The following is an 18,692-nucleotide window of genomic DNA, read 5'->3' on the forward strand; positions in this document are numbered from 1 at the left end:
ACAAAGCTGGGGAGGGGTCTGGAGCACAGCCCTGTGAGGAGAGGCTGAGGGAGCTGGGGTTGCTTAGCCTGCAGAAGAGGAGGCTCAGGGGAGACCTTCTTGCTGTCCACAACTCCCTGAAGGGAGGTTGTAGCCAGGTGGGGGTTGGTCTCTTCTGCCAGGCAAGCAGCACCAGAACAAGAGGACACAGTCTCAAGCTGTGCCAGGGGAGGTTTAGGCTGGAGGCGAGGAGAAAGTTCTTCCCAGAGAGAGTTGTTGGCCATTGGGATGTGCTGCCCAGGGAGGTGGTGGAGTCCCCATCCCTGGAGGTGTTCAGGAGGGGACTGGATGTGGCACTTGGTGCCATGGTGTAGCAGTCAGGAGGTGCTGGGTGAGAGTTTGGACTTGATGATCTCTGAGGTCTGTTCCAACCTTATTGATTCTGTGATGTTTGCCATGAAGAATAGAGCCCTGGCAGGTGCCTTGGTCCTTCCTGCTGCCCCCCTGCAGCCTCCCTGCTGAGTGTGTGTGGTGTTGCTCCTGCAGGACCGCCTGTACTTCGTGATGGAATACGTCAACGGTGGGGACCTGATGTACCAGATCCAGCAGGTCGGGAGGTTTAAGGAGCCCCACGCTGTGTAAGTTCAGCAGCCCTGGCCTGGCACCTCCAGGGGTGATAGCTGGGCTCCCTTCCTCATGGTGCTCAAGCCACAGGCTTTTTGGTGCCCAGAGGGAGGGCAGAAGGGGCTTGAAGGTGCAGGATGGTTCTGTGCCTGCTGCCCAAGGGTGCTGGTGCCTGCAGCTCGGCACTGGGCTGCGCTGCACTCCTCGGTAGGTAACATCATTGAGCCTCATAAAAGAACCAGGTAGGGAGGTTTGGAGGCTTCCTGGAGGGACCAGCAGCACCCAGGGAGCTGCCAGCTGCTCTGCTGCCAGCACACCTCTGGCCTGCCTTGTGTCCTTCCCAGGCTGTAAGAGGAATGGTGAGTCTTTGGCTCCTCTGCTGGGGTTACCAAGCTGAGTATGAGCTGGTGGGGTTTGGCTCCTGCTCCTGTGCTATGTTTCCAGAGCTTTCAGATGCTTAATTAGAAAACCCCAATGAGCAGAATTCAGGTGGGTTTGATCCCCTGAGTGGCTTTGATGAGGTGTTTTGGACCTTCAAGGTCAGGCTTGATGGGACTCTGAGCAACATGCTCTAGTTGCAGATGTCCCTGCTGACTGCAGGGGGTTTGGACTGGATGACCTTTGAAGGTCCCTTCCAACCCAGTGCATTCTATGGTTCTGTGACCCAGGCAGAGTCCTCCAAGACCCAGAATGTTCTCTGGAGAAAGCAGGGGTAGTGCCTCTTACCTCCTCAGCCTCCCTGAGGTGACAAGTGACTTCCCCAGCCACGTTACCAGCACTCAGTACCCCAGACTCCAGCTCTCCTTAATGAGAGCTTGTGTCACAAGAAGTGAGAGTCCTCTGCTGGCCCCCAGCAGGAAGGTCACATCCCTGCCTGATGCCTGCAGAGGGAGTTGTGTCACTGCCTGCTACTTGCCTGGGGGTCTCACGTTGTGGCTGTCTTCACCCTCAGTGTGATGGGGCTGGGGAGGTTCACCTCCTTTCATTGCCCTCTGCCTTTCCCTCCTCTCATTTCAGATTCTATGCAGCAGAAATTGCCATTGGGCTCTTCTTCCTGCAGAGCAAAGGCATCATTTACCGGTAGGTGAGCAAGTTCTCCTGCCTCCCTTCCCCCGAGGCCTCCAGCCCCAGCCAGCTCTCCCCCAGCCCTGTGGCGTGGGGCTCAGCTCTCTGAAGGTCCCACAGATGGGGTCTGGCAGCTGCCTGTTGGGTCCACTCAGCCAGCACACAGCTGGCAGCCTCCTAGCATCACTGGGCTCTGAGGGGATCCTAGCACTGTTGAGGCTGGAAGAGACCTTTGAGACCATCAAGCCCAACCTCACCGGAGCTCATGCTCCCACCACTGCTGCTGAGCTACCATCACTGCACCACATCCTTCAGCACCACACCCAGGGGTCTTTCAAACACCTTTCCTGTACCCTCTCCAGCAAGTCCCTGTCCTTTTTGAACTGGAGGGCCCAGAGCTGCAGCCAGTACTGCAGATGTGGTCTCACCAGGGCAGACCAGAGGGGAAGGAGAACCTCTCTCAACCTGCTGGCCACACTCTTCTTCATGGACCCCAGGGTACCATTGGCAAACCAAGTGACCTGCACAGCATGGTGCTCCTGTGGACTAAAAGGAGCACAAACCCTTCATCCTGATGGATCCCTCTTCATGCTGAGGGGTCCCTGACTTACTCCCACTCATTCCCCTAGAAGTTGTCCTACAAAGGGTCTGGGTGGGAGCCAAAGTCAGAGCTCACTCCCAGGAGAACCCTGGAGGTGAGAAGCTGGTGTCCTTGCTGGGTGACTTCACAGGTGGTCTTTGTGTCATGGGGTTTTGCTTTCTCCTTGCAGAGACCTGAAGCTGGACAATGTGATGCTGGACAGTGAGGGGCACATCAAGATCGCTGACTTTGGCATGTGCAAGGAGAACATCTGGGATGGGGTGACCACCAAGACCTTCTGTGGCACCCCAGACTACATTGCACCTGAGGTAGGGGGTGTGGAGATGCTGCACAGACATCAGGCAGCCTGTCTGATGCTCTTTTCCATGGGGTGACCTTGCTTTGTGCAGCTTCCTGAGGGGATCAGGAACAGGAGTGAGTTCACCAGCAACATGGGAGCTTCACCCCCTCAGCTCTGTCCATCCCTTGTCCCCCCAAGGGCTGTCATTAAGGGAGCAGCAGTGCTGGAGCTGCTCCCCTGGTGGCACTTCCTGCTGTGCCTCCAGCACAGCTCCTCCTCCCTGCTGCTCTCCCTGCAGTCTGTTCCCTCTCTGGGTGATTTATCCATGCCTGTGACACTGCTGTCACCGTGCCTGTCCATCCTTGGCAAGTTTAAACCCACCCAGGGCTGCTCCTCACATGCTTCCCTGCTCCTGGAAAAGATGAGCCCAGGAGCTCAGCTTTGGCATCACTGTGTGACAGCTGCTGCCAGCACAACATGAGCAGTGGGAGAAATGGGATTAGGGAGTGGATAATATTCCCATGGGAAGTGGGGATCTCTCCAGCCTGCTACATACAGCAAAGGGCTTTGTGTCTGTTGGGGACAGACTCCTCACCCACAGCTCTGGGTCAGCCCAAAATGCCTTTGGATCTGGTTATTGGTTCTGTGATGTGAGCCTGGTGCAGTTTGATGGGATGGGATGGGATGGGATGGGATGGGATGGGATGGGATGGGATGGGATGGAATGGAATGGAATGGAATGGAATGGAATAGAATAGAATAGAATAGAATAGAATAGAATAGAATAGAATAGAATAGAATAGAATAGAATAGAATAGAATTAACCAGGTTGGAAGAGACCTTTGAGATCATCCAGTCCAACCTGTCACCCAACACCATCTGATCAACTAACCCATGGCACCAAGCACCCCATCCAGTCTCCTCCTGAACACCTCCAGGGATGGGGACTCCACCACCTCCCTGGGCAGCACATTCCAATGGCCAACAACTCTCTCTGGGAAGAACTTTCTCCTCACCTCCAGCCTGAACTTCCCCCTGCACAGCTTGAGACTGTGTCCTCTTGTTCTGGTGCTGCTTGCCTGGCAGAAGAGACCAATCCCCACCTGGCTACAACCTCCCTTCAGGTAGTTGTAGACAGCAAGAAGGTCTCCCCTGAGCCTCCTCTTCTGCAGGCTAAGCCCCCAATCTATTACCCAACACTAACTGTTCCTAAATCTCTGCTCCTTCAACATGAAAATATCCTTCTGGAACCTTCTCTGCTGAATTTGGAGTGATGAGGTTCATATTTATTCATTTAAATCCTGGAGAGAGAGAGAGAGGGAGAGAGAGAGTGAGATTCTGTGCTAGGACATGGAAGTGCCTGCACACGAAGCAGCCTGTGTTTGGCTGCAGCCAGGGAGGTCTTTAATGATTCATTTAAATGTATGCTGGAGATCCTGATCCCACCAAGATGGATATTAGGGCTTCTGCTGGTGCATGGCTCATTGCTGTGTGTGATTAATCCTCCTCCAAAGCAGGACAAGTGACCACTTCTCTCTGTGTTTGCCTCAGCAGTCTCTCCAGCTCTTATTTTCTTCTTGCTCTGATTTATTCCCCCCCCCCCCAAAAAAACAAACAGAAAGTGGGAAATTAGGATGCAGCTCATGACAGTAGCAAAGCCCTCCAGGAGCCAAGGGACACATCCCCTGCGTTGTAAACAGCCCAAGTGGGATGTGGTCCTGGCATGGTCTCCTGCAGGGTGGCCAAAGCCCATGGCACAGCCAAGGTCTCTGTGTGTGGCTCTGCTCCAGGGCCCTTCTGGTGGCCCCTGCTGCCTGCTGTTAGGAAGCTGCAGTGCTCTCAAGCCAGCATGTCTCCAGGCTAAGGATGTCCTGTGGTCTGCCTGACCCACTTTAAGGGCTTCTTGTGGTCTGAGGCAGGGCTCTGTGTGCCAAGGTGACAGGTTCTGACCCTGCACGTGTGACTGCCTCTGAACACAACATGTTCCTCAGCTGCTGGGCTTTGACCTTCCCCAAGGTGCAGTCAGCAACCTCACTTGGCAGGGACTGCTCCTCTCTGAGCATCTCCTTCGAGCACTGCTCTCTTCCCAAGGCCTTTGTGTGTGGACAGCTCACACCTACACCTCCCAGAGCTGCACAACAAGGAGGAGCAACTTCAAGGGCACTGGGTCAAGGCATTCCAGAGCTGAAAGGCCTGGCTGGAGGACACTGTCAGGGTTGTGTCACACTGTTTGGATGTGTGGCTGGACCAGCACCAGGGCAGAAGAGGAGACTGCCATTGGTCTTTTTCTGTAATCATGGAGCTCATCTCTTCTCAGGTGGGATGGCAGCACCTGATGTACCTCTTGATGTACCTCATGGCCAGACTCTGCTGGACACTGTGGAGGTCCAGTGTCCACTGGAAGCCTTTGGCTGAACACCAGGCTCTTGAGGTTGCAGGCATTGGTGGGAGCTGTAGAACTGCAGCCTTGACAAGAACAGGGGCAGGAAGGCAGGAACAGACCTCTGGGCTGGGCTGCTGAAGGTATTCTGTGAGCAGCACAGGATTTGCACTTGTGCTGGAAAGCAGGACTGCAGCACATGACCTGACTGCAGCTCAGCCTGGACTCTGCAGTGAAGGACCTGACTGCAGCTCAGCCTGGACTCTGCAGTGAAGGACCTGACTGTAGCTCAGCCTGGACTCTGCAGTGAAGGACCTGACTCTGCAGCTCAGCCCTGGACTCTGCAGCTCAGCCCTGGACTCTGCAGTGAAGGACCTGACTCTGCAGCACAGACCTGGACTCTGCAGCTCAGGCCTGGACTCTGCAGCTCAGACCTGGACTCTGAAGCACAGCCCTGGACTCTGCAGCACAAGGCCAGGCTCTGCAGCTCAGACCTGGACTCTGCAGCACAGCCCTGGACTCTGCAGCACAAGACCAGGCTCTGTAGCTCAGCCCTGCACTCTGCAGCACAGCCCTGCACTCTGCAGCACAGCCCTGGACTCTGCAGCACAGCCCTGGACTCTGCAGCCCAAGACTAGGCTCTGCAGCTCAGCCTGGACTCTGCAGCTCAGACCTGGACTCTGCAGCTCAGACCTGGACTCTGCAGCTCAGACCTGGACTCTGCAGTGAAGGACCTGACTCTGCAGTGAAGGACCTGGACTCTGCAGCACAGCCCTGGACTCTGCAGCACAAGGCCAGGCTCTGCAGCACAGGACTCTGTCAGCAGGATGAATAAATCACGTTGTTGTTGTTGTTGCTTTGCCTCATGTAGTAAATGGCAAAGCCTGAGGCTGTCAGACCCCAAGTGCTGAGGTGAGGCACATCAACGGCAACCCAGTGAAGAAACCAGAGCTGGAAGGACCCTTCAAAGCAGAAAGGGGCCTGTGGGAGCCCAGCTCCTCCTGTGGTCCCTGGGTTGGAGCTGTCACTGCTCCCCTTCCCTGGCTGGGATGCAGGGTTTGGGGACCCCTGGCATGAAGAGAAGGAATGGAGTGGGCTACCTTTGGGCAGCAGCCCCTGGCCAAAGGTGCAAACCTAGCATCCCACTGCACCCCTGAACCAAAGGACAGAGAACCAAGCAGCAGAGAGGCCATGGGAAGTGTTGTGGGAGCCTTCCAGGCCTGGAAATGTTTCTCCATCAGGTCTTGGTCTTGTACATGAGGTCTTGCTAGTGGGGCTCAGCTGTAGGTACCCCAAACCAGCACAGCCAGCTGAGGTCAGTTGCTCTGGGGAGGCAGGGTTGCAGGACTCTACACTTGTCCATTTTGAACCTCATGAGGTTCCCTTGCCCAGCTCTCCAGCCTGGCCAGGTCAGTAGCAGGAAACAGTGTCAGGCTGATGTGGTGGGCTAAGCCCATCCTGAAAACAGGGGGGGAGGGCTTGTGAGAGTTTTTGCCCTCCCTGGAGGGTGTTTTCCCCACTGGGAAAATGACTTGGTCTGTCCCACTCCCCCCCTCTCTACTGGGGAAGAGGAGGGGGGAAAGAGGGGAGGGATTCTCAGCCTTGCCCCCATCTGAGCTTTTAAGCCACAGTTAAGGCTCAAACCACCACAGCTGGCATGTGGAGGGCTTTGACCACCCATGTGCTGTCAGTCTGGTTTTAGGGGCTAGGCACTATCCATGGAGGGTCAGACTCTTGCTTCAAACTACAGTCAACAGGCAAAAAAAAACCCAAACCAAAGTCCACTGGGGTGAAAAAGAGCAGCTCCTGCTGCTGCTCCAACCTGCTGGGCTGTGACCAGCCTGGGAGAGCACAACCAGCATGCTGAAGTCGTGGCTGAATCAGGCTGAATCTGTTGTCTCAAATCACAGCAAATGTTCTGGGTGTTGAAGAATGGAATGGAATGGAGTGGAATGGAATGGAATGGAATGGAGTGGAAAGGAATAGAATAGAATAGAATAGAATAGAATAGAATAGAATAGAATAGAATAGAATAGAATAGAATAGAATAGAATAGAATAGAATTAACCAGGTTGGAAGAGACCTTCAAGATCATCAAGTCCAACCTAGCACCCAACACCATCTAATCAACTAAGCCATGGCACCAAGCACCCCATCCAGTCTCTTCCTAAACACCTCCAGGGATGGTGACTCCACCACCTCCCTGGGTAGCACATTCCAATGGCCAATCACTCTCTCTGTGTAGAATTTCTTCCTAACCTCCAGCCTAAACCTCCCCTGGCACAGCCTGAGACTGTGTCCTCTTGTTCTGGTGCTGCTTGCCTGGGAGAAGAGACCAATCCCCTCCTGGTTATGACCTCCCTTCAGGTAGCTGTAGAGAGCAAGAAGGTCTCCCCTGAGCCTCCTCTTCTCCAGGCTAAGCAACCCCAGCTCCCTCAGCCTCTCCTCACAGGGCTGTGCTCCAGACCCCTCCCCAGCTTTTGTTGCTCTTCTCTGGACACCTTCCTGCACCTCAACATCTTTCCTAACCTGAGGGGCCCAGAACTGGACACAGGACTCAAGGTGTGGCCTAACCAGTGCTGAGCACAGGGGCAGAATGACCTCCCTGCTCCTGCTGGCCACACTGCTCCTGATGCAGGCCAGGATGCCATTGGCCCTTTTCATGATGCCATTTTCATGTTCAGTGCCCATCTGAGGGCTGCTGGTCCTTGACCATTGCTGAAGCTGTTGCCTGTGGAGTGCTCTCTTGCTGACTGCAATCTCCCACCCTTCAGGAAGTGGTCTCACAGTAACCTGGTCCTTTTTGACCTGGACTGCAGCCTGAAGTGAGCTTGCATTGTGCCACCAGGTTCCCATGGGGGATGTAATGCTGCTGCTTGTCTTGTTTCCAGATCATTGCTTATCAGCCCTATGGGAAGTCTGTGGACTGGTGGGCATTTGGAGTCCTGCTCTATGAGATGCTGGCTGGCCAGGTAATTGAGTTTTAATTGATTCCTCTGAGACTCTGTGAGATTCCACTGTGAGCACCTGCTGCCCTGTGATTTGCTCTGCTGCTGCCACACTGTGGGGCTTCATCTCCTCAGGGCTGGAGGTGAAGCTGTGGATGCAGCCCTGGGGGTGGAGATGCAGAACCAGGAGTCGTGGCAGGGCTGTGGCTGATCCAATGGCTGAGGACCACAGGAGCAAACAGAAGCTCAAAGCCCAAGACATGCCTCTGACCCTCTGTCTGCTTTGCTGTAGGCTCCCTTTGAAGGAGAAGATGAAGATGAGCTCTTCCAGTCTATCATGGAGCACAACGTAGCCTACCCCAAGTCCATGTCCAAGGAGGCAGTGGCAATCTGCAAAGGGGTAAGGGCTGCCCTTGGGCTTTGGGAAGGAGGGGAGAAGTGGAGCTGCTGGGCACAGTTTGGGGGGGTCCAAGGTTTCCTTGCTTCTCCTCACAGAAGCCCAGCATGGTGGGGTTGGAAAGGACTCCTGGAGACCATCCAGTCCAGCTCCTCCTGCTCAAGCAGGGCACCCACAGCAGCCTGCCCAGGATCACAGTGGCCAGGAGGGGTTGGAAGCTCTCCAGACAGAGACTCCACAACCTCTCTGGGCAGCCTGCTCCAGGGCTCCAACACCCTCACATCAAACAAGTTTCTCTTCCTGTTCAGATGGAACCTCCTGGGTTCCAGTTTGTGCCTGCTGGCCCTTGTCCTGTCCCTGGGCACCCCTGACAAGAGCCTGGCCCCAGCCTCTTGCACCCCCAGCCTTTAGCTCTTGCTGAGCACTGATCAGATCCCCTCTGGGGCTGCTCTTCTCCAGGCTCCACAGCCCCAGGGCTCTCAGCTTTTCCTCCCCACAGAGATGCTCCAGGCCCCTCAGCATCTTTGGAGCCTTTGCTGGACTCTCTTCAGTAGTTCCCTGTCTCTCTTGAACTGGGAACCCCAGAACTGGACCCAGGACTCCAAATGTGTCCTCACTGGGGCAGAACAGTGGAGGGGCTTTTCTCCCCAGCTTTGTTGCCCTTCTCTGGACACCTTCCAGCATCTCAACACCTTTCCTAAACTGAGGGGCCCAGAACTGGACACAGGACTCAAGGTGTGGCCTCCCCTGGCACAGCTTGAGACTGTGTCCTCTTGTTCTGCCGCCGGTTGATAGTGCTGAGGGCCACGGCTCGGTGGTGTCCTGGGGCAAGGGTTGGACTCGATTATCCCAAAGATCTCTTTGGTGTCTCTCAAGCCAAAGGCTCCTGTGCCCCTCTGACTGTCGCTCCTCCCCCAGCTGATGACCAAGCACCCAGCGAAGCGGCTGGGCTGCGGCCCCGAGGGGGAGCGGGACATCAAGGAGCACGCCTTCTTCCGCTACATCGACTGGGACAAGCTGGAGCGCAAGGAGATCCAGCCGCCCTTCAAGCCCAAGGCTGTAAGTGTGCCTCTGCTCCCCGCCCCCTCCCTCCCTCCCGCCGGCCCCGCTCCCTCCGGCCCCGCTCCCGCCGGCGCTGCGGCAGGGCTGGGGACGCGGCGGCACCGCCAGGGGGCTGCTGCCCGGCTGGAGCAGGCTGCCCGGGGGGGAGTTGGGGAGTCTCCCTCCCTGGAGGTATTCAAAACTCATCGGGATGCCTTCCTGTGTAACCTGGTGTAGGTGATGCTCCTCTGGCAGGGGGGTTGGACTGGATGAGCCCTTCCAGCCCCTGAAATTCTGTGATTCTCATCACATCTCCGCTCTGGAAGTGCCAGGCTGCTGCTGTGGAAGGAGCACCCTCAGCTGCCTTGGCTAGCTCTGACTTGCAGGGGTAGAAGCTCCACAAGCTTAGCTCCTGAATTCCCTTCTCTGTCCTCTCTGTGGTGGAGTCACCACCATTGGAGGTGTTCAGGAGGAGACTTGATAGGGTGCTTGGTGCCATGGTTGAGTTGATTAGGTGGTGTTGGATAATAGGTTGGACATGATGATCTTGAAGGTCTCTTCCAACCTGGTTAATTCTATTCTATTCTATTCTATTCTATTCTATTCTATTCTATTCTATTCTATTCTATTCTATTCTATCCTATCCTATCCTATCCTATCCTATCCTATCCTATCCTATCCTATCCTATCCTATCCTTTCTTCTCAAGCTGAACAGGTCTCTCTCATTGGTTTCATCCAAGCTTTGTTTCCACACTGGGGTCTGCCCAAGCTGGCAGTGGAGCAGTGTCTCACCCAACAGCAGCTCCTGGATTCCCTTCTCTCTGTTCCTCCTTTCTTCTCAAGCTGAACAGGTCTCTCTCATTGGTTTCATCCAAGCTTTATGTCTACACTGGGGTCTGCTTCTCTCCAAGGTGAAGTGGTGGAAGGCTGGAGCCTGGCTCACATGTGGGCAGAGAGGAGCTCCACAGCAAGGAGAACCTGGCTGGCTGCCTTGCTGTGAGACCGGCTCTGCTAAGCAAGGAGATGCTGTGTGAGCTGGGAGCAGGGTGAGCTGAGCTGCCAGCAGCACCATGGCCTGGAGGCAGCACTCATCTCAGAGGTCTTTGTCATGAAGGTGGAGCCTTGGCTTGACTGCTCCTTGGTCCAGCATCTTTGCAGTGACATCTGTCCATGCAGTGCTTGTGCCGGGGGTGGACTGAGGCAGAGCCATAGGAAGCCACAGAGCTTCATGCTGAAGCCTGGAGCCTGTGGTGGTTGGGCTTCTTGGTATGACCCTGAGCATGTTGGGGTGCTCCAGGTCAGTGACCTGAGGACTCACAGGCAGCAGTGACCATGCAGACTCAAGGACAGGGGTATCCCCCTGGAATTCTCTATTGCCCAGAGAGGTGGGAGAAGCCCTGTCCCTGGAACCATTGCAGGTCAGGTTGGTTGGGGCTCTGAGCAACCTGCTCTAGTTGGGGATGTCCCTCCTGACTGCAGGGGATTGGACTGGATGGGCTTGCTCATGGTGGAGTCACCATCCCTGGAGGTGTTCAAGACATGCATGGACATGGCTCTTCAGGACATGGTGTGGTGGCCCTGGTGGTGCTGGGTTGATGGTTGGAGTCTCAGAGGTCTCTTCCAACTGAAACAAGTCTGTGGTCCTGTGGTGGGTTGGCACGGAGGTCCAGCTGGCTCCTGCTGTCCTTCCTCTTGGCAGGAGTGGGGTCTCCACCAGACCATGCAGGAAGAGTTTCAGAGGGCTGTGGAGGTGCAGCAGTGTAGAAGTGTCTGGGGCCTGTTGGCTCTGATGTTTGTGCAGAGGACACTGAGACACGAGGGCTGTGGGCTCCGGTGCTGGGGGGTTGCTGCTGCAGAGGACCCTTGGGAGGGCTGAGCTGGGGCTTTGAGGGGCTTGCCCATTTCTCCTGGAATCCCAAACCCCAGCCCTTTGCCCCTCTGTGTTTGTTTGCCAGTGAAGCTGTGGCCGTGTCCCTGCTCCACGTCTGTCCCCTCTCCCTGGGCAGCTCCGGGGCTGCTGGCTGCCCTGGGCTGTGGCTTTGTGCTGGTGCCTGGTGTTTTCCAGTCAAAACCGACTCAGTTCTGTCAGAAGTGCTTTCCTCCTGGCTTGATGTTTTAAAAATGTGCAAATTTTGTCCTGCTTTCACTGTCTTGATTTCCTGAAACATCCCTTTGATGCCAGCCCTGCGAGAGGGGATGGGGAGCTGCCGTCTGTCGCGTGTCACCCGGCGGCTGCTGCTGGGGACAAGTTGTTTGATAGCAGAGGGAGATTAGCAGAAGGTAGGAGCAGTAGACTGAGGATTTAAATAGGATTAAGACAACTCAGGTACCTGCTGATAGCTGATATTTCAGCAGCAGTGCTTCAGCTGCTTGGGTGCCAGCTGGGAGCACAGCTCGGAGCAGCACGGGGATGGAAATCCAGGCTTGGGAACCTTTGTGATGGGCTTGGGTGGGTCAGGAGGAGAGATGCTGCTTACTGATCCTGACCTTCAGCTGGGCACAGAGGGGCTGGAGTGCTCCTGGAGATAGTGTTTGTGCCAGCCTGGCTCTTTACCTTGCCTGTAATCTTCTTTATCCATATCCCACCCCCACCCCATCCCTGCTTTTCTCTTTTCAATTGGCCTCTCTGAAGATAAGGTTGCAGTGGTTGCCTGCCAGACTTCCCTGCCATGGAACAATAAATGAGTTCTTCCAAAATATGGAATGGTGGGCTCAGCATCTGCCCACCAGCTCGGGTTGGGATGAGCAGAGCCAGGTCCAAGATGTCCTCAGCATCACATGCACAACTCCTGCTGCTCAGGAGGAGTCACTCATTCTCGCTTCTCATTGCTGGATGGGTGCAGGAGAGGCACTGGGAAGGCCCTGGTGGAGAGCAGGTGGGTGGGCAGCTCCCCACACCTCTCCCCAGAGGGTGGTCCCCACCAGCACCCACTCCCCACAGAAGCATCTCTTCTGGAGCACCCACAGGTTTGGGCCACATTTCTATATGATGGATAAGATGAAATGGCCTCAGGCTGCTCCAGGGTGGGTTTAGGCTGGACATGAGGAACAATTTCTTCCCCAAAAGGGTTGTCAAGGCCTGGCTCAGGCTGCCCAGGGCAGTGGTGGAGTCCCCATCCCTGGAGGGGTTTCAAAGCTGTGGAGATGTGGTGCTTAGGGCTATGGTTTAGTGGTGACCTGGCAGCGCTGGGGTAAGGGTTGGACTCTGTGATCTTAAAGGTCTCTCCTAGCCAAAACAATTCCATGATGCTGTGATGTCTCTGCAGACAGTGAGGGGCTCTCTGCAGACAGTGAGGGGCTCTCTGCAGATAGTGGGGGGCTCTCTGCAGACAGTGAGGGGCTCTCTGCACCTCCCCAGGAACGGGGAAGGAGCAGCAGCCCAGCATCCTGCACCATTTTCCACCGGCAGCAGAGTGGTTCCTCAGCCTGCCTGGGGTGTCACGTACCCAGAGCTGCAAATATAGCCCTGGGAGCTCCTGTCTTGCCTCCTGCCCTGTGCTTGATTAACCTTTATCACAGAGATGCTAATGAGACAGACCAGGGGCTGGATTGTCTTGGGCTCTGCAGAACCTCAGCAGCTCTGACACGGGGCTCTGCTTGGCTGCTCCCTGATCTGGCTGCTGCAGAACAATCCTTTGGTGGGGCTGCAGCTAGCTGGGGAAGTGGAGCTCCAGTGCCTGCTTTCTCTGCTCACATGGAGATAATTACTGTTTTGGCTTTCTAATTACTCCTTTACTTTCCATGCAGCCTGGTGATTTGCAAAGTCTCCTCATTTGGCAGGCAGTGAAATCACAGAGCAGAGCAGGGGATTGCTCACAACAGGACCCTGCTTGTAGGAGCTGCTTTTAATCTAATAATTGTTAATGGCATAAATTAATTTTCCCCCCTTAACTGCATTGAATTAATTAATATTGAGATGCCATTCCTGGAGCTGGGGGTGCCAGAACTCCACTTCTCCTCCATGGGCTGTTCTCTAGCCTTGGTTTCAACCTTTAGGAGGTGAGCTCAGATGTTGGCAGAGGAAATTCCCAAAGGAAATGAGGGTTAGGGATTGAGGAGACCACCAGTGGGCAGGAGCATGCTGGGGGGAGGTGGTGGATGTGTCAAGCTCACACCTGGGACTGGTTTGAAGCTGAGGGAGAGCAGGGTTAGACTGGATCTTAGGGAGAAGTTCCTTAGCACAAGGGTAGTGGGACTCTGGAATAGGCTGTTGAGGGAGGCTGTGGATGCCTCCTCCCTAAGGGTGTTCCAGGCCAGGCTGGATGAGGACTTGAGCATCCTGATCTAGTGGAAGCTGTCCCTGCCCATGGCAGGGAGGTTGCAGTAGATGATCTCCAAAGTCCTTTCCAACCCAAACCATTCCAGGATTCTATGATCTCCTCTCATAGTGGAGTCAGGAGCTGCTCTGGCAGCCTCAGGCTCCTCTGAAACCTTGCTCTGAGAGTCTCCTCTGATTATTCAGCTGATGTTTTCAGTATGGTGGGCAGCAAGCTGGCTTTGGTCATAGGAGAGAGATGAAAGCTAGGGTCCAACAGCAGAAAAAAACCTCCCAGCTCAAGGCTCATTTTGGGTACCCACCTGGTGACCTGCTCTGCACTGTGTTCACCTTGTTTGGTTTGGAGTTTTGGGTGACTGGGGGGGTGAAGGCCCAGGAGTCATTCAGAAGAAGCTGCTGTGTGTGTGGTGTAGGCAGAGAGAAAGCCCTTGAGTACTGTGTTCAGTTTGGGGCTCCTTACTCCAAGAATGACATTGAAGAGCTGGAGCAGGTCCAGAGAAGGGTAATGAAGGTGGTGAAGGGTCAGGAGAACAGGGCTGGTGAGGAGCAGCTGAAGGAACTGAGAGTGTTTAGACTAGAGAAGAGGAGGCTGAGGGGAGACCTCATTGCAACTCCCTGAGAGGAGGTTGGAGCCAGGTAGGGGTTGGTTTCTTCTCCCTGGTATCAGCTGATAGAAGGGGAGGAAATGGCCTGGAATTGTGCCAGGGGAGGGTTAGGCTGGAGATGAAGAAGAATTGCTTTGCTGCAAGGATGGTCAGGGATTGGAACAGGCTGCCCAGGAAGGTGGTGGAGTCCCCATCCCTGGAGGTGTTCAAGAAATGTGTGGCCCTGGCACTTGGGGACAGGGTTTAGTGGCTGTGGTGGTGGTGGGTTGATGGTTGGACTCAATCCTAGAGGTAATTTCCAACTGAAACAATTGATTCTATGATTCTAAAGAACAATGCTGTGTGCAGGCAGGGGAAAACACAGCAGGTGACTGCTCCCATCCCATCCCATCCCATCCCATCCCATCCCATCCCATCCCATCCCATCCCATCCCATCCCATCCCATCCCATCCCATCCCTTCCCATCCCTCTCCTGCAGCGCCTGGAGGCTTCTGCTGATCTCCAGCCATCCCCTCAGCCTAAGCCAGCTGCCAGCTGTTTCCCCCTTGTGTTGAGGCTGGGTGGGTGGCTGCAGCCCCCTCCCCAGGCTGCTTTCTCCACCCCACCATGGTTCTTCTCTTCCCCTCTCATAGTGTGGCCGCAATGCTGAGAACTTCGACCGGTTTTTCACTCGCCATCCACCTGTCCTCACACCTCCTGACCAGGAAGTCATCAGCAACATTGACCAGTCAGAATTCGAAGGATTTACCTTTGTTAACTCTGAGTTTTTTAAACCTGAAGCCAAGAGCTAAAGTCACTTGGGGTAGATGTCCTCCCTGCACCTCTCCCCCCTCCGGTCCCAGCTGCTGCCGTGGTGACGTTTCCCGTCGCAAACCTTGCGTTCGTGGTTGGGTGTTGTTCTGTTTCTTTAGCCCTGCTACTAGAGTGACCGTGTTCCAGAGCCAGAGCTGTCTTCAGAGGACTGTGGGGTGTGCCTGAAGGGTGGGTGATGTGCTGGAGGCACTGAAAATGTGCTTCCATGGCATCTGAAGGAGAGGGGGGAGAGTTCGTTGCGCAAGCAGAGGTGAAGGGGAGAGGGCTGAGCTGGGATGATGAGGAGGAACCTCTGCAGCATGGGATTTGCTTCCTGCTCTTCCTGTTCCAGTCCTTTGATGCAATAGGCTTGGTCTATTAGAATAAGAATATTTGATATTCTGGCCTTTTTAGTCATGGTGAACAGTTCATGGTTAGCCTCAATGGCAAGGAAGAGTTTTTACCAAAGCCTCTCCCTGCTGGCTCAGCTTCTCGGCTCCCCCCAGACCTGAGCAGTGACCCCACAGAGCTGAAAAGCCACTTCTGGCCCCTTCCACACCTCTGTTCTCTGCCCACCACAGCAGCCTTCACCTTCATGGCCTCACCCATGAGCAGCTTTGGGCAGGGGCAGTTCCCAGGGCCTTCAGCAGCAGTGAGGAACCGTCAGGGATAAACTCCTGTCCGCTTGCAAAGCTTTCTCCTGATGGTGCAGTTTCCAAGTTCCAAACCATATCCAGCTGGAAAGTTTGATGGAGCTGCTGCAGATGCTTCCAAGTCCGTGGTCACCTTAGTGCACAGCACATCCCCTCAGTTTCCAGAGCAAAGCTTTCTCTCTTCTTTTCAAATGCCAAAGGAATGTGTTGAGTTTGTTGCCTGTGCTTTCAATGTGTCAAAAATGGGGTGAGCGCCCTCGGGATGCTGTTGAGCCTTGAACAGCGTGGTGAGTTCTGGTCCTGAAGCTTGCAAAGAAACTTCTTTCCACTTCTAGTCCTACTTTCTGCCACTGGATGTTCAACTGGCCCAAGCTTGGTTGCTGGCATCAAAGAAGAATGGTTCCAGGAGAGCTGAGTTTCTCCTGGGACGTTCAGAGCCCTGCAGCTTCCTTCGGTGCTGCCCTGCAGGTGGCTGTGGGCTGTTGGCTGTGGATCTGCTCTGTACTGTGCCATTGCTGGGGTGATTTTAGGTTGGTTTGGGGGTTGGGTTTGGGGGTTGTTGAGTTTTGTCCTCAATACTGATTATAAAATAAACAAAAATGAGAAATGACCCCAAAGGAACCTGCACCTGTGTGCCAGTGACACCAGGCTCTGCAGCCCTGTGCTCAGAGGTGAGCTCTGGGACTCAGGCCTGCAGTGTGCCCAGGGCTGGGAGATGCTGCTGCAGCTGCCTGAGGGTGTGCTGCAGGCAGCAGTGCAGGTAGCAATGCAGGCAGGAGTGCAAGCAGCAGTACAGCACAGGTATGGGCAGGGGATGCAGGCAGCAGCGCAGCACTGGTATGGGCAGGGGATGCAGGCAGCAGTGCAGGCAGCAGCACAGCACTGATATGGGCAGGGGATGCAGGCAGCAGCACAGCACTGGTATGGGCAGGGGGTGCAGGCAGCAGCACAGCACTGGTATGGGCAGGGGATGCAGGCAGCAGCACAGCACTGGTATGGGCAGGGGGTGCAGGCAGCAGCACAGCACTGGTATGGGCAGGGGTGCAGGCAGCAGCACAGCACTGGTATGGGCAGGGGGTGCAGGCAGCAGCACAGCACTGGTATGGGCAGGGGTGCAGGCAGCAGTGCAGGCAGCAGCACAGCACTGGTATGGGCAGGGGTGCAGGCAGCAGTGCAGGCAGCAGCACAGCACTGGTATGGGCAGGGGTGCAGGCAGCAGTGCAGGCAGCAGCACAGCACTGGTTTGGGCAGGGGATGCAGGCAGCAGTGCAGGCAGCAGCACAGCACTGGTATGGGCAGGGGATGCAGGCAGCAGTGCAGGCAGCAGCACAGCACTGGTATGGGCAGGGGTGCAGGCAGCAGTGCAGGCAGCAGCACAGCACTGGTTTGGGCTGGGGATGCAGGCAGCAGTGCAGGCAGCAGCACAGCACTGGTATGGGCAGGGGATGCAGGCAGCAGTGCAGGCAGCAGCACAGCACTGGTTTGGGCAGGGGATGCAGGCAGCAGTGCAGGCAGCAGCACAGCACTGGTATGGGCAGGGGGTGCAGGCAGCAGTGCAGCACTGGTTTGGGTAGGGGATGCAGGCAGCAGTGCAGCACTGGTTTGGGCAGGGGATGCAGGCAGCAGTGCAGGCAGCAGCACAGCACTGGTATGGGCAGGGGGTGCAGGCAGCAGTGCAGGCAGCAGCACAGCACTGGTTTGGGCAGGGGATGCAGGCAGCAGCACAGCACTGGTATGGGCAGGGGATGCAGGCAGCAGCACAGCACTGGTATGGGCAGGGGGTGCAGGCAGCAGTGCAGCACTGGTTTGGGCAGGGGATGCAGGCAGCAGTGCAGGCAGCAGCACAGCACTGGTTTGGGCAGGGGATGCAGGCAGCAACACAGCACTGGTATGGGCAGGGGATGCAGGCAGCAGCACAGCACTGGTTTGGGCAGGGGGTGCAGGCAGCAACACAGCACTGGTATGGGCAGGGGATGCAGGCAGCAGCACAGCACTGGTATGGGCAGGGGATGCAGGCAGCAGCACAGCACTGGTATGGGCAGGGGGTGCAGGCAGCAGCACAGCACTGGTATGGGCAGGGGTGCAGGCAGCAGTGCAGGCAGCAGCACAGCACTGGTATGGGCAGGGGTGCAGGCAGCAGTGCAGGCAGCAGCACAGCACTGGTTTGGGCAGGGGATGCAGGCAGCAGTGCAGGCAGCAGCACAGCACTGGTATGGGCAGGGGATGCAGGCAGCAGTGCAGGCAGCAGCACAGCACTGGTATGGGCAGGGGGTGCAGGCAGCAGCACAGCACTGGTATGGGCAGGGGTGCAGGCAGCAGTGCAGGCAGCAGCACAGCACTGGTTTGGGCTGGGGATGCAGGCAGCAGTGCAGGCAGCAGCACAGCACTGGTTTGGGCTGGGGATGCAGGCAGCAGTGCAGGCAGCAGCACAGCACTGGTATGGGCAGGGGATGGAGACAGCAGTGCAGGCAGCAGCACAGCACTGGTTTGGGCAGGGGATGCAGGCAGCAGTGCAGGCAGCATCACAGCACTGGTTTGGGCAGGGGGTGCAGGCAGCAGTGCAGGCAGCAGCACAGCACTGGTATGGGCAGGGGGTGCAGGCAGCAGTGCAGCACTGGTTTGGGTAGGGGATGCAGGCAGCAGTGCAGCACTGGTTTGGGCAGGGGATGCAGGCAGCAGTGCAGGCAGCAGCACAGCACTGGTATGGGCAGGGGATGCAGGCAGCAGCACAGCACTGGTTTGGGCAGGGGATGCAGGCAGCAGCACAGCACTGGTTTGGGCAGGGGATGCAGGCAGCAGTGCAGGCAGCAGCACAGCACTGGTATGGGCAGGGGATGCAGGCAGCAGCACAGCACTGGTTTGGGCAGGGGATGCAGGCAGCAGCACAGCACTGGTTTGGGCAGGGGATGCAGGCAGCAGCACAGCACTGGTATGGGCAGGGGATGCAGGCAGCAGCACAGCACTGGTATGGGCAGGGGGTGCAGGCAGCAGCACAGCACTGGTTTGGGCAGGGGGTGCAGGCAGCAGCACAGCACTGGTATGGGCAGGG

At 56.1% G+C, this 18,692-nt stretch overlaps 1 protein-coding gene across 2 annotated transcripts in view; it reads left to right on the plus strand.

The window, feature by feature from the left end:
* The window catches only part of PRKCB (protein kinase C beta), a 128,286-nt gene that overhangs the window by 105,369 nt on the left and 4,225 nt on the right, over positions 1-18,692 (plus strand). The window contains exons 11-17 of one of the 2 annotated variants that reach the window (XM_068147028.1): positions 526-617; positions 1,621-1,683; positions 2,439-2,577; positions 7,821-7,901; positions 8,170-8,277; positions 9,193-9,333; positions 14,831-15,396. In XM_068147028.1, the coding sequence (XP_068003129.1) occupies positions 526-617; positions 1,621-1,683; positions 2,439-2,577; positions 7,821-7,901; positions 8,170-8,277; positions 9,193-9,333; positions 14,831-14,989 (783 nt within the window). In that variant the 3' untranslated portion in view covers positions 14,990-15,396. Of the gene's footprint in view, positions 1-525; positions 618-1,620; positions 1,684-2,438; positions 2,578-7,820; positions 7,902-8,169; positions 8,278-9,192; positions 9,334-14,830; positions 15,397-18,692 lie in introns of those variants that run through there. The other variant, XM_068147029.1, reaches the window with a different exon arrangement.

Source organism: Melanerpes formicivorus, unplaced genomic scaffold (genome assembly GCF_026170545.1).
Source record: "Melanerpes formicivorus ecotype bairdi unplaced genomic scaffold, bMelFor1.0.p_v2 SCAF_14, whole genome shotgun sequence".
NCBI classification, from domain to species: domain Eukaryota; kingdom Metazoa; phylum Chordata; class Aves; order Piciformes; family Picidae; genus Melanerpes; species Melanerpes formicivorus.